Source organism: Lontra canadensis, unplaced genomic scaffold, assembly GCF_010015895.1.
Source record: "Lontra canadensis isolate GAN:19392208 unplaced genomic scaffold, GSC_riverotter_1.0 scaffold16, whole genome shotgun sequence".
NCBI lineage: Eukaryota > Metazoa > Chordata > Mammalia > Carnivora > Mustelidae > Lontra > Lontra canadensis.
Genome location: NW_022631010.1, coordinates 7282394 through 7295647, shown reverse-complemented (window position 1 = coordinate 7295647; position 13254 = coordinate 7282394). Strand labels below are relative to the sequence as shown.

Here is a 13254-nt window from a genome sequence, read left to right as displayed (position 1 = left end):
AAAAAAATAATGGAAACAAATGCTAATGAAAACACAACAGTTCAAAATCTCTGGGACACAGCAAAGGCAGCCCTGAGAGGAAAATATATAGTAATACAAGCCTTTCTCAAGAAACAAAAGAGGTGTCAAATACACAACCTAACCTTACACCTAAAGGAGCTGGAGAAAGAATAACAAAGAAAGCCTAAACCCAGCAGGAGAAGATAAATCATTAAGATCAGAGCAAAAATCAATGAAATAGAAACCAAAAAAACAATTGAACAAATCAACAAAACTAGGAGCTGGTTCTTTGAAAGAATTAATAAGATTGATAAACCCCTGGCCAGACTTACCAAAAAGAAAAGAGAAAGGACCCAAATTAATAAAATCATGAATGAAAGAGGAGAGATCACAATCAACACCAAAGAAATACAGTTATAAGAACATATTATGAACAACTATACACCAGCAAATTTGACAATCTGTAAGAAATGGATGCATTCCTAGAGACATAAACTACCGCAACTAAACCAGGAAAAAATAGAAAACCTGAACAGACCTATAACCAGTAAGGAGATTGAAGCAGTCATCAAAAATCTCCAAACAAGAGCCCAGGGCCAGATGGCTTCCCAGGGGAATTCCACCAAACATTTAAAGAAGAATTAATTCCTATTCTCCTGAAACTGTTCCCAAAAATAGAAATGGAAGGAAAACTTCCAAACTCATTTTATGAAGCCAGCATTACCTTGATCCCAAAACCAGACAAATATCCCATCAAAAAAGAGAATTACACACCAATATCCTTGTTTGAACACAAATGCAAAAATTCTCACCAAAATACTAGTCAATAGGATCCAATAGTACATTAAAAGGATTATTTACTACGACCAAGTGGGATTAATTCCAGGACTGCAAGGTTGGTTCAACATCCACAAATCAATCAATGTGACACAACACATTAATAAAAGAAAGAACAAGAACCATATGATACTCTCAATAGATGCTGAAAAAGCATTTGACAAAGTACAGCATCCTTTCCTGATCAAAACTCTTCACAGTGTAGGGATAGAGGGTACATACCTCAATATCATCAAAGCCATCTATGAAAAACCCACCGCAAATATCATTCTCAATGGAGAAAAACAGAGCTTTTCCACTACAGTCAGGAACACGGCAGGGATGTCCATTATCACCACTGCTATTCAACATAGTACTAGAAGTCCCAGCCTCAGCAATCAGACAACAAAAAGAAATTAAAGGCATCCAAATCGGCAAAGAAGAAGTGATACATTAAATATTATTAGTACAAGTGGACTGTTACCAATATAAGTAGAATTGATCCTTCTTCATTAAAATGCTTATTGTGCTAAGATGTGTTTTAATGAGATTTCACTTGAATTTAACATTTGGATAACATTTTATGGTTCTTTGGCTACTTTCTCATAACATGGTAACAGATACGTCATTTGCGTGTTTTTCAGAACAAAGATTTGGGATTTTAAACCATAATTTATTTTAATTAATATCAAAAATCTGTTTAAGATCTTTATCAAATTGTTCTATTAAAAACCTTAACATTGCATTGCTTATTTCTGTCTTTTAGGCTAAGACATCAAGCACACAAAGAATTTTATGCCTACAAACAGGTAAGAAATTTACTTCAGATTGGCCTTGATTTTTTTTTTTTTTTTTTTTGGTACCAAAAAATAAGAATTTCAATTTCCTCTCATAGTTTAGCTGGGACTGGATTTACTTTTGTTCATTTTAGCATTTCACTTCCAGATTGCAGTACAAAAATAGATCAACTTCACTTTAAGTAATTTCTTTCATATTATTTGAAGTTCAGATGATATGATATAACAGGAACTTTAGCCAACACTGCTAAAAGGAAATGCTATGGTTTATAATCCTTAAAATCACTGTTAATCTAGTGGAGTTAAGAGATTCCATTAAATGAATTTTTTACCTCTTCCATTAGCAGACGTATCAGTTCCTCAGAGGTGAACAGTTGCATTATAGTGATCTCATCTTCTCCTCCTTCTCATGTCACGCAACCAGAAGTCTAAATATTTGGGTCATTGCTGTTAATCCCTACCCTTTGTACTTTCATTCCTTTATTGATTTGTTCTTTGAGGGAATAAACTTAGCTTTTCTTGATGGACAAGTAAAATTTGTTTTTTCTTCCATGTGTCATCTGTTAACATTCTACCATTGACACCAAACAGTAGGCCTAGGTGTTCCTTAATTTTCTTTTGGTCCAAAGTGTGAAATTATTTTTATTGTCCTTAGTTTTTTTTGCTTTCTGGTTTTAGGTTTTTTGTTTTGTTTTGTTTTGTTTTTGTTTTTTGTTTGTTTTTGTGGAGTGGTAGGGTAAGCTTTAGTTTGCTTGGGTCTTTAACCTTGCTAACACTGATGCTACAGGACCATGTCACCATTTTAGGATTATGTATCTCTTTGTCCATCTTTTGTTTATGACTCTAGAAAATCTGAGCTCCTTGTCAAGTTCCTTAGAATGTCCACACTGATGTTCATAGGTAACCCAGTGTACTTCCCCATAGGTCTCATGTGAGATTCAGAGTTGAATGTTCTACTTTTCTAAATTAATGAATCCTTTCGTCTCGATATTATTATAAAATTTTTTCAGTATTATCATAAACTTGACAACCTATAGGATATTTTTATGTACGCTAATTAGAAAGTAAAATTGGCCTTAATGTCATTTAACAAGTAAAATTGACTGATAGAATTAATAGAGTAACAAGAGAGACAGTAAAGTGGTCTTTAAAATATACTGAGTTAAAAATTTAGTATATCCCCACATAGCTGGATGGTAGCTTTAGGTTGTGATTTCTGAAAATGTGATTTTCCCTGAAAATGATTTTTGGTTCAAGAATGTAAGATACTCAAAACTGGGAGATTTTCCCCCAAATTTCACTTGCCTATTTTTTCACTTTAAGATAGCATATAATCCTAATAATCTGTTTATTCTCCAAAATTTTCTATTTTATTTTTTTTATTTTTTAAGGATATTATTTTTTTAAGTAGTCACTACACCCAATGTGGGGCTTGAATTCACAACCTCAAGATCAAGAGTCACATGCTCTACCAACAGCCAGTCGGGAACCCCTGGAAATTTTCTTTTTAAATAGTGATCTGCTGCCTTCTTGCCACTTGTCATTTTTTTTTTAACTGGTATCCAATCACCACAAAATCAGGTTAGGGATAGCACCTGGGTGAATTTTAAGTTCATCTACATGACTTTGGGCCGAGCTAAAATTTTCTGAGGATAATATAATGATGTATAAAAATAAGCAAAACTTGGAAATTAAGCTTGACTTTTTTTTTTTTAAAGATTTTATTTATTTATTTGACAGAGATCACAAGTAGGCAGAGAGGCAGGCAGAGAGAGAGGAAGGGAAGCAGGCTCCCCGCTGAGCAGAGAGCCCGATGCGGGTTTTGATCCCAGGACCCTAGGATCATGACCTGAGCTGAAGGCAGAGGCTTACCCACTGAGCCACCCACGCACCCCATTGACTTTATTTTTTAATCTTTTATAAATTAAAAATCAGTCAGTTCTATCAGTTAATACTGTGTTTTAGTGAATCATGAGAGTCAACTTCATTTATTTTCCTCCTAAGTTAGCACTTGGTCCAGATGAGCATGTATTTATGTCTTTTCCTGAAATTTAATCTATATACTCAAGGGGATTTTAAAATTGCTTTTCAGGAGAACATTGCATTGCTGCTCAAGTTAAAAATTTTGCTAAAAGAAATATGGCTAAAATGTTCTGTCTCGGGGCACCTGGGTGGCTCAGTGGGTTAAAGCCTCTGTCTTCGGCTCAGGTCATGATCTCAGGGTCCTGGGATCGAGCCCCGCATCGGGCTCTCTGCTCAGCAGGGAGCCTGCTTCCTCCTCTCTCTCTGCCTGCTTCTCTGCCTACTTGTGATCTCTGTCTGTCAAATAAATAAATAAAATCTTAAAAAAAAAATGTTTTGTCTCAGTAAAAGAGGTTTTCTCCAATATTGCACAGGAGAAATGAGCTACATATACAAAAGAAAAATATGTTTGAGTAAAATGAGAAATGTTTTAAATTATAGATTTAAATGGGCATAACATTTTGTTTTTGTCTTACAGGTTATATTAAAAGAGAAAGTAAAAGAACTGAATTTACATGAGGTAAGTTGCCTATAAGTATTTTAATCTTTTCTCAAGCTGTTATCTAATAGAAATAATATGCTGTGGTATGCTTAACCATCTTTATTTTGAGAAGTTAACAAAAGTTAAGCTTATCTTGATCTGCTTAATAGAATATTTGAGGGTGAGGTCACATAAAAATCAATTATGAGATGACTTTAAGAGAGAATATTAATTAATTGTGAGATTTTTAATAGAGATGGTGGTGTCGTAAGATTTCATAGCAGTAGGAATGCTCTGTGTTATCCCTGATATGAGGAGGTAAGTATAAATTAGCTTTTCTACTCAAGATGAATTTGCACTAATTTCATTCTTGAAAATGTTCCTAGTAATCCCTTCATATAAATGGCACAAAAGAGGCAGTGATTACTTCATGGGGGTGGGAGTTTGGGGAGGTGAGGCAAGAGGATACAATAGAGAAGAATGTAAGGGGAGATATGATTCCTTGGGATTATCTAGTGATGTAGTTGCATGGTTGGTTCCCAGGTGTTTATTATGCTACCACGCTTTGTAACGTGAATACAAAAGTGTGTGTGTATCCTGCTGTACACCTTCAGGCACATCACCTGTAATAATTCTTTTTCATTTTACTCCTTAGTTCATCTCTGACTACAGTATTTCAGAATTTTTAATTTTAAGGCCCTTTTCTCTTCCTTCCTTTCCAAGTTTTTGAATTGGTTTGTGAAACAAGGACTTGGAAAGCTGTACATTATAATATCTGTCTTATGTAATCTAATTGTGGGACAACTTCATTGCTAGTCTCTTCAAAGAGAGTTGATTTGTAAAATTATTTGAATAATAATAAAATAATGATTTAGGGGTGCCTGGGTGGCTCAGTCGGTTAAGCGTCTGCCTTTGGCTCGGGTCATGATCTCAGGGTCCTGAGATCAAGCCTGCTTCTCCCTCATCCTCTGCCTGCTACTCCCCCTTCTTATGTGCTCTCTCCCTTTATCAAATAAGTAAATAAAATCTTGGGAAGAAAAAAGAATGATTTATATTATTGTCAAACACTTTGAAAATGTCTACTGCTCCTTTGCTCTTTTTGCATATTTTTTTATCAAAGAGTTGCTGTATTACAGCATTTTAGACCTAACCTTGGATTAAACCCAAAGCATCAATTACTGTTTGATTTTTTTAATTAATTAATTAGTTTGTTTGTTTGTTTATTTATTTATTTTTACTGTTTGATTTTTAAATTTTCCCAAAATTAACATGAAGTAATAGAGGATGATCTCTTTTCTCTTTGAGGTCTCTTTGAGGACCATAAATGTAAAGATTATATTCTGACATATTTTACCAATATTAAACAACCGGGTTCCTCAGGAGCAGAAATCTTCCTCATTGGTGTGACCCACTAGATTAGAATGAGTCTTCATCTTGAATGAGGACATTGCATCGCATCACTATGCATTGGAGTTAGTATCCCATTTGCACCCACCCATTCCAGTTCCGCCAAGTCTGACCAGCTACTGATCCCTTCTCCCCATTATTTGGGGAGAAGTATGCAGAAGGTGCTGTGTGTTGAAACTGGTAGCTAGGATAATCTAACCTTGCTCTACAGCTTGTTTCTAGAAGCAATCATGCACTTTTTGCAATTCATTTGGTCCTTTCAAGTTGCATTTCTTGGTGATGAAACTATTTGGTCAGACTTTTGTGTTGTGTATGTGTGCATTCCTGTATCCTAATTATAGTGGTAAGAGTTTGGTCCTGTGTTAGCATGTGGAATTTCAATATGGATACTGTTACTAGTGAATAATTACAGTAGTGAAATATCAAAGACAAGCTAAATGTCCATCAGTGGTGAGTAAATAAATAAAACATGATATACTGGAAGATTACCCAAAAGAGAGGGAGGGAAGCAAGGAAACCTGTTAGAGTACAATGAGGGTACTATAAAGGAGGCAAAATTAAGGACTGAGCTCTACCTGTAAATGTGTCAACTGGGACAGATCTCTAGTGGGATCCAAAACAAAGCAAGTCACAAAGTGATATAAATGTTTATTTGACATATAAACTGAACTAAATACCATATTGTTCATGGATATATATGCATACTACAAGGTGTTTTATTGGGTTTGAGAATGACACATAGTTACATGGAGGAAGAGAAGAGAAAAAAGATTAGGGGAAGTTGGTCAAGTAGTACTGCATTAAGATGTTAGTTTTATATGTAATGGTTCTTAAGGAAGGAAAATAGGTTAATATGTTACTTTTAAAATAATTTTAGAGTTGGGGCACCTGGGTGGCTCAGTTGGTTAGGTGTCCAACTCTTGGTTTTAGCTCAGGTCATGCATGGTATTAGGGTTGTGCGATCGAGCCCCAAGTCAGGCTCTGCATTGGGTGTGGAGCATCTTTGGGATTTTCTCTCTCCCTCTTCTCTCCCTCTCTGAAATAAAAATAATTTTAGAGTTATTGGATACATAAAACATGTCATTGCTGTACTAAACTAGATAAATGCAAATAAGCATAAAATACTAATTTCTGCTCTTAAGCAGTTAACAGTCTGGTAGAGGAGACTATAAATGAGAAAGTCATACTGAAGTGTGCAGTGGGTGCTGTGTGTTATCTGGGATATATGCTGAGAAGTTTTTGGAGGTACTGGTGTTGTGCATACAGCTTCTCCTTGGCTTTTGCTCCCCTAAGGGAGACTTCCTGGGACCTTGTAGATTGAGATGCCCAGGTACCACCCCCCACCCAGCTTCTTAGACAGTTGGCTCTATAGCTGTCACTATATCATTTTTGCTTAATTTTTCCTACCAGTATAGGAGTCAAACAACACTTATACTAAGTGAAGCTAAGAAGATACGTGTACATAATCAAAACACGAGAATATATTGTCCTTCTGTGAAGAAAATGTCCTCTCAGTACCCATAGTCTTTCCTACTTTTGTTTATTTCTCCATCTTTTCATAGAGACACAGATATACAGAAGGAGATCTGAGAGAAACAACAGAACTGTCATGCAAGTGGGTTAATATATGTCATCTAATAAAGTCTTGGTATCAAAAACAGAAGGGTGCTGTGACACACTGGGACATGTAGGTCCTGTTAAAGGAGTTGCCAGCACTCAACTCTAGCTGATTGTTGCCATGTGAAAATATAGGCTAGTTGTTGCTAGACCTGGGGTTCTTCAAGAGAAGCCTGAGAGGCTTGGCATTAGTTTATGATCTGCCCCTGTTTGCACTTAATCTTTGATTTGTTCACCACAGTGTCCCCAGCTCTAGTTTGGTGAGTGGTAGCTTTCTCCATTAAATTTCCTTTGTCAAAAATCAAATGGTCATATTTTGTGACTATTTCTGGATTCTCCATTCTGTTCCTTTGATTTATACACTCATCCCTTCTCCAACACCACAGTTTTAATGTAGCTTTACTAATAAAGCTTACTATAGCTTCATAAATCTTAAAATCAGGCAGTATGATCCTCCAACTTTATTCTTTTCCACAACTGTTTTAGCTAGTCTAATTCCTCACTCTTCCACATAAATTGTAGCATCAGCTAGTCTATATCTACAAAAAAGAAGAAATCCTGCTGGGATTTTTTAGTAGTACTGCATTAAGTCTATAAATCGGGGGGAAATTGGCATCTTTACCATGAGTCTTCTAATCTATAAACATATTATGTCTTTCCACCTATTTATTTATTTATATAAGGCTCTGTTGTTAGCCGAATACACATTTAGGATTTTTAGGATTGTATCTTCTTGGTGAATTGATACTTTTATTGAAATTGTAATACCCTCTTCATCTCTGGTAGTTTTCTTTGCTTTGAAATCTATGCCTAGTATTAATATAGCACCTCTAGCTGGGGTGTCTGGGCAGCTCAGTCAGTTAAGTATCTGACTCTTAGTTTTAGCTCAGGTCATGATCTCATGGGTGGTGAGATCAAGCCCCGCATCAGGCTCCCCACTCAGTGGGGAGTCTGCTTGAAGATTCTCTCCATTTGTGCTCACGAGCTTGCTCTTTCTCTCTCTCTCTAAAATAAATAAAAAGAATTAACTCCTTTTTAAAAAAATATGTAGCACCTCTAGCTTTCTTTTGATTGTTTGTGTAGCATGTCTTTTTCCATCTTTTTATTTTCAGTCTACCTATATAATTATATTTGAAGTGAGTTTTCTTATAGATAGCATAAGTTTGGGTTATGGTCTTTTTTATTTTTTCTTTAACCCACTCTGCCAATCTTTGTTTTAATTGGTATGTTTAGACCATTTACATTAGAGGCAATTATTGGTGTTTGGAATTAGGTCTAATATTGTATTATTTGTCTTCTGCTTTTCCCTCTCTTTGTCATTCCTTTTCCTTATTCCTGCCTTCTTAGGGTTATTTGAACCTTTTAGCAATCCATTTTTTTTTAGCAATCCATTTAATTCACTTTTCTTTTTTTAAACATTTTTTTCATTTATTCATTCAAGAGAGCACAAGAGAGAGCATGAGCGGGGGTAAGGGCAAAGGGAGAGAGAGAAGCAGACTCCTCACCAAGTAGGAAGCCCAATGCAGGGCTCAGTCCCAGGACCGCAGAACCACGACCTGAGCCAAAGGCAAACGCTCAACCAACTGAGTGACCCAGACACCCCTAGTAATCCATTTTTAGTATCTATTATGATTTTGACTTTATCTTTTTGTGTAATATTTTAGTAGACTATAAAATAAATAATTAGAATCAACTTTTTAGCACTTCAGTTGGAATGTAGAAACCTTCCGTCATATAGATCCCTTTATCTTTTTCCCTTTATGCAATAGCTATCATATTACATCTATATGCATTGAAAATCCCATCAGACAGTGTTGTATTTTTTTACTTAAAACTGTCAAATGTATTTTAAAGAATTCAGGAGAGGAAGAATAGTGATAAATATTTATCATTTATGTTGTTCTTCATTCCTAATATTCCAATTTCCTTCTTAATTCCATTTTCCTTCTATCTGATGATCTTTCTTTAGCATTTCTTTTAGAGCAGATCTGCTGGCTGTGAATTCTACTAGTTGGCCTTCATCTGAGAATGTCTTTATTTCACCTTCATTCCTAAAGGATATTTTTATTTGGTAGAACTCTGGGTTGACACATATTTTCTTTCAGCACTTGTTTTGTTGTTTTTTTTTAAGATTTTATTTACTCATTAGAGAACAAGACATCACAAGCAGGGAGGGGAGAGAGAGGGGGAAGCAGACTCCCCACTGATCAGGGAGCACGGTGCAGGGCTTAATCCCAGGACCCCAGGACCATGAGCTGAGACATAGGCAGGCGCTTAACTGACTGAGCCAGCCAGGCGCCCTCTTCCAGCACTTTTAAAATGTGCCGCTTCCTTCTGGCCTTCATGATTTCCAGTGAGAAATTCATAGTTATTCAAATCCTTGATCCTCTATCAGTAATATGTCCTTTTTCTCCAGCTGCTTTCAAGACTTTTTTTTCTTTGTCTAGTTTTCAGCAATTAATTGTGATATATGTGAGCATGGATTTCTTTGGATTTATCCTGTCTGTGGCTTAGTCAACTTTCATAAATACGTAGGTTTGTCTTTCACCAAGGTTGGTAAATTTTCAGCCATCATCCAGATTTTGTTTCCGCATTGCACTTTTTCTGTCCTGCCACCACATCAGAGAAGGCCTCCTCCACCTGTTGTGTCTGTATGAACCTGAGTACACATAGTCCTGTAGAACCCTGAGTTCACATCCACGGTACAGTGGTAGAGCCATCCACATAGCTTCCGGATTTGAATTAGGTCCATCCCCTCTTCCATCACATATTGCCTGTATCTACAGAAGGGTAGGAGACCTTGTTCCCCTCTGCATCTCAGCAGCAGCTGGGATCGTAGCTGCACAAGGACTAGGAAGAGCTATCTTTAGGTCAGTTTTCCCAAGTCAGGTAGGGAGTGAGTGAAGAGTGGTGTAACAGACATGCTGTGGCTGTTCTCCGCCCTGCTTTCCACAAGAAGAGACTACAAAAAGGTTGGACCCATTGGAGTTGCCCCCTATGGAAAGAACATCTTTTCCTTCTTCTCCTCCCTCCCCATAGGTTCATCCCCTTCCCTCTGCTCCAGTGAGGAAGTGGCTCTGGCAGTGCAGATTTTGTCACATCCTTTTGGTATGTAGGAGGAGATTGAAAGCTTTTCAGTCTTTCTAGAACTGCTGATAAGTCTTCTTATAAATCACTTTTAAATTAGTATACAAATTTTGCTTTTAAATTAGTATACAAATATTTGGAGCCCAATTGAGGTTTGTCCCAGGTTTGTTTGGATTGTAAAAACAGTTTAAAAAAAAAAAACCTACAAAGTCAAAAGCATGTATAAGGAACTGACAGTATAGAGGAACCTAAAGATTGAGTGGATAGAATATAGTCCACCAGTTTGACCAAGGAACAGTGATCCCATGGGAGAGAAGGTCATAAGTCAATGAGGCATGTACAGTAATGGACCAAGGACGTGAATACATGAGGTCCATGGAAGGGACTGCCCACTATATTTCAGATTGGAGCAGGAAAGTTGGATCTTTCCTGAATAGCACAACCATCTTTAGGTTCTTTTGTAGCTTTCAAAGATTCCAACCTTAAGTGATACTTCTGAACTAGAAATGCTACCTTTGCAGAAGATGTGATATCCTCATAACCATTCGGGGAATGTATAATGATAATGAGTGCCCACCATAGAATCTATTTAAAAGAAAACCATTTGGCTGAATCACCCGAGGTGTGTGATTTTTGTGTGTGTGACATTGTCTTCCCCACATGACTCTCTATTCCCCAGTTTGCATTTGAGGTCAATTTATAGACGGTATTAGCCACCTGGAAATTATCAAAGCCTATCTTCTTGGGCATTTTAGAGATTGTGCACTGGGTGAATACTAGTCCAATATACATCTGTAGTTTCCATAAAGCCATTGTTCCCTCAAACATGTCTTATTTATGGGTATAATCTCAGTGTATTGTGAATGGAATCAGTATACAAGATGGCAAGATTACTAAGATGTTTGTTACTTCATATAATTGTCTTAAGAGCAAGGGAACTCGCATTTTTAAAAATTTAAATAAGGCATTCCTTATTTTGCATTTGTAGAAATTCTGATTTAAGAAAGTTGGGTAGAGGGGCACCTGGGTGGCTCAGTCAGTTAAGTGTCTGCCATCAGCTCAGTGACCCAGGGTCCTGGGATCCAGCCCCTTGTCAGGCTCCCTGACTAGTAGGGAGTCTGTTTCTCCCCCTTCGTGTGTGTACACTCTCTCTCTTTCACTCTGTCTTTCTCTCTCAAATAAAATTTAAAAGTTCAGTAGAATGGACATGGGCATGTTATCCAGCTTCTGAGCATAGAGAGAGAATGTGACTCTAGCCTTTCCCATGGTGACAACCTCCCCACAAGAACATGCCCCTCACAAAGAATCTCCTCCATCCCTCTCCATAAGAGATGAGGAAACACAAGAAGCACCTAGTGCAGAGCCCCATTTCCTACTCCACAAATGTGAAATGCCCAGGTTGCTATAAAAGCACCACCAACTTTAGTCAGGTCAGGCACAAATGGTAGTTTTGTGTGTTAACTGCTCCACTGTCTTCTGACAACCTACAGGAGGAAAAAAGCAAGGTGTATAGAAAAATGTTCCTTCAGACAGAAGCAGCACTAAAAGCACCCTGAATCAAGATGAGTGGGAAACCATCCCAATAAACACATTTTGGATACAAAACAAAACAAGAGCAAATGTGATCCTGTCTGTTTGAGTCTGAAGCCATCACATCTTGATGGTCTTACTGTCCCCACAGACTTGTAGTTTCTGCTGTTCCCCAAGCTGCAAAAAATTACTTCGGCGGTACCTTACCCAGTTTCCTTCTGCTTTCTGCGGATACCATCAGTTAAGAACTTTTCTGACTTTTAACATGTAAAACAGGCAAACTCAAGTATCTATAGACTGACCAGTCAGTAAGTATATATATTCCTATCCCAGCTTCTGGCAGGGCTGACATTATCATAGGATGCATTCTTTGACTTCAGAAAATGAAAAGTGATAAGGAACTCTTCCTATCTCATTCTGGCAGGTCCTAATGTCAAGACCAGATGAAGGCATCACAAAAAAAAAAAAAAAAAAAAAAAACTCCAAACCAATATCCCATATGTATATGAGGTGAAAAAATCCTCAACAAAATACTAGCAAACCAAATCTACCAGCGTATAAAAGAGATTATATATTGTGACCAAGTGGAATTTATCCCAGGAATACAAGGTTGGTTCAACAAAGGAAAATCAGTCAATATTAACAGATAAAGGGAGGGAAAAACCCACATGATCACTTCAATAGATGCAGAAAAAGTATTTGATAAAGTTTAACATTCTTTCATGATAAAAACACTCAACAAACTAGGAATAGAAGGGAACTTCCTCAACTTGATAAAGGGCATCTATGAAAAACACAGAGCTAACATCCTAATGGTGAAAGGCTGACAGCTTTTCGCCCTAAGGTCAGAATAAGACAAGGATGCCTGCTCTTACCACTTTTATTCAACATTGTACTGCAGGGTCTAGCCAGAGCAGTTAGGCAAGAAAAGGTAATAAAAGATATCCAGATTAGAAAGGAAGAAGTAAAACTGTATTTGCAGATGACATGGATTTATAAAAAATGAAAATTCTAAAGAATCCACCAAAAATCATAAGTGCTAATAAATGAGTTCAACAGATGTCCAGGATACAAGATCAATATACAAAAACCAGCTGTATTTCTATGCATTGGCAATGAATAATTCAAAAGTGAAATTAAGAAAACTGTTCCATTTACAACAGCATCAAAAAGATTAAGGTAACTGGGAATAAATTTAATAAAGAAGCTCAGACTTCTATACTAAAAACTACAAAATATCCTTGAAGGATATCTGGGACACCTGTCTGCCTTCAGCTTGGGTCATGATCCCAGAGTCCTGGGACCAAGTCCCACATCAGGCTTCTTACACAGCAGGAAGCCTGCTTCTCCCTCTGCCCCCTGCTTCTCCTGCTTGTGCATGTGTGTGCATGCTCTATCTCTCTCTCTCTCTCTCTGACAAATAAATAAATCAAATCCTCAAAAAAAAAAAAAATCCTTGAAGGATATTAAGGAAAACCTATATAAGTGGAAAGACCT

General features: G+C 37.0%; 1 protein-coding gene and 1 pseudogene across 2 annotated transcripts in view; both read left to right on the top strand.

Annotated features, from left to right (window-relative positions):
• Positions 1 to 13254, top strand: part of RNF24 (ring finger protein 24) — a 104693-nt gene that overhangs the window by 85045 nt on the left and 6394 nt on the right. For both annotated transcript variants that reach the window (XM_032859109.1, XM_032859110.1), the window contains exons 3-4: positions 1583 to 1625; positions 4114 to 4155. In XM_032859109.1, the coding sequence (XP_032715000.1) occupies positions 1583 to 1625; positions 4114 to 4155 (85 nt within the window). The remainder of the gene's footprint in view (positions 1 to 1582; positions 1626 to 4113; positions 4156 to 13254) is intronic.
• On the top strand, positions 11360 to 11948 carry LOC116868606 (annotated as a pseudogene).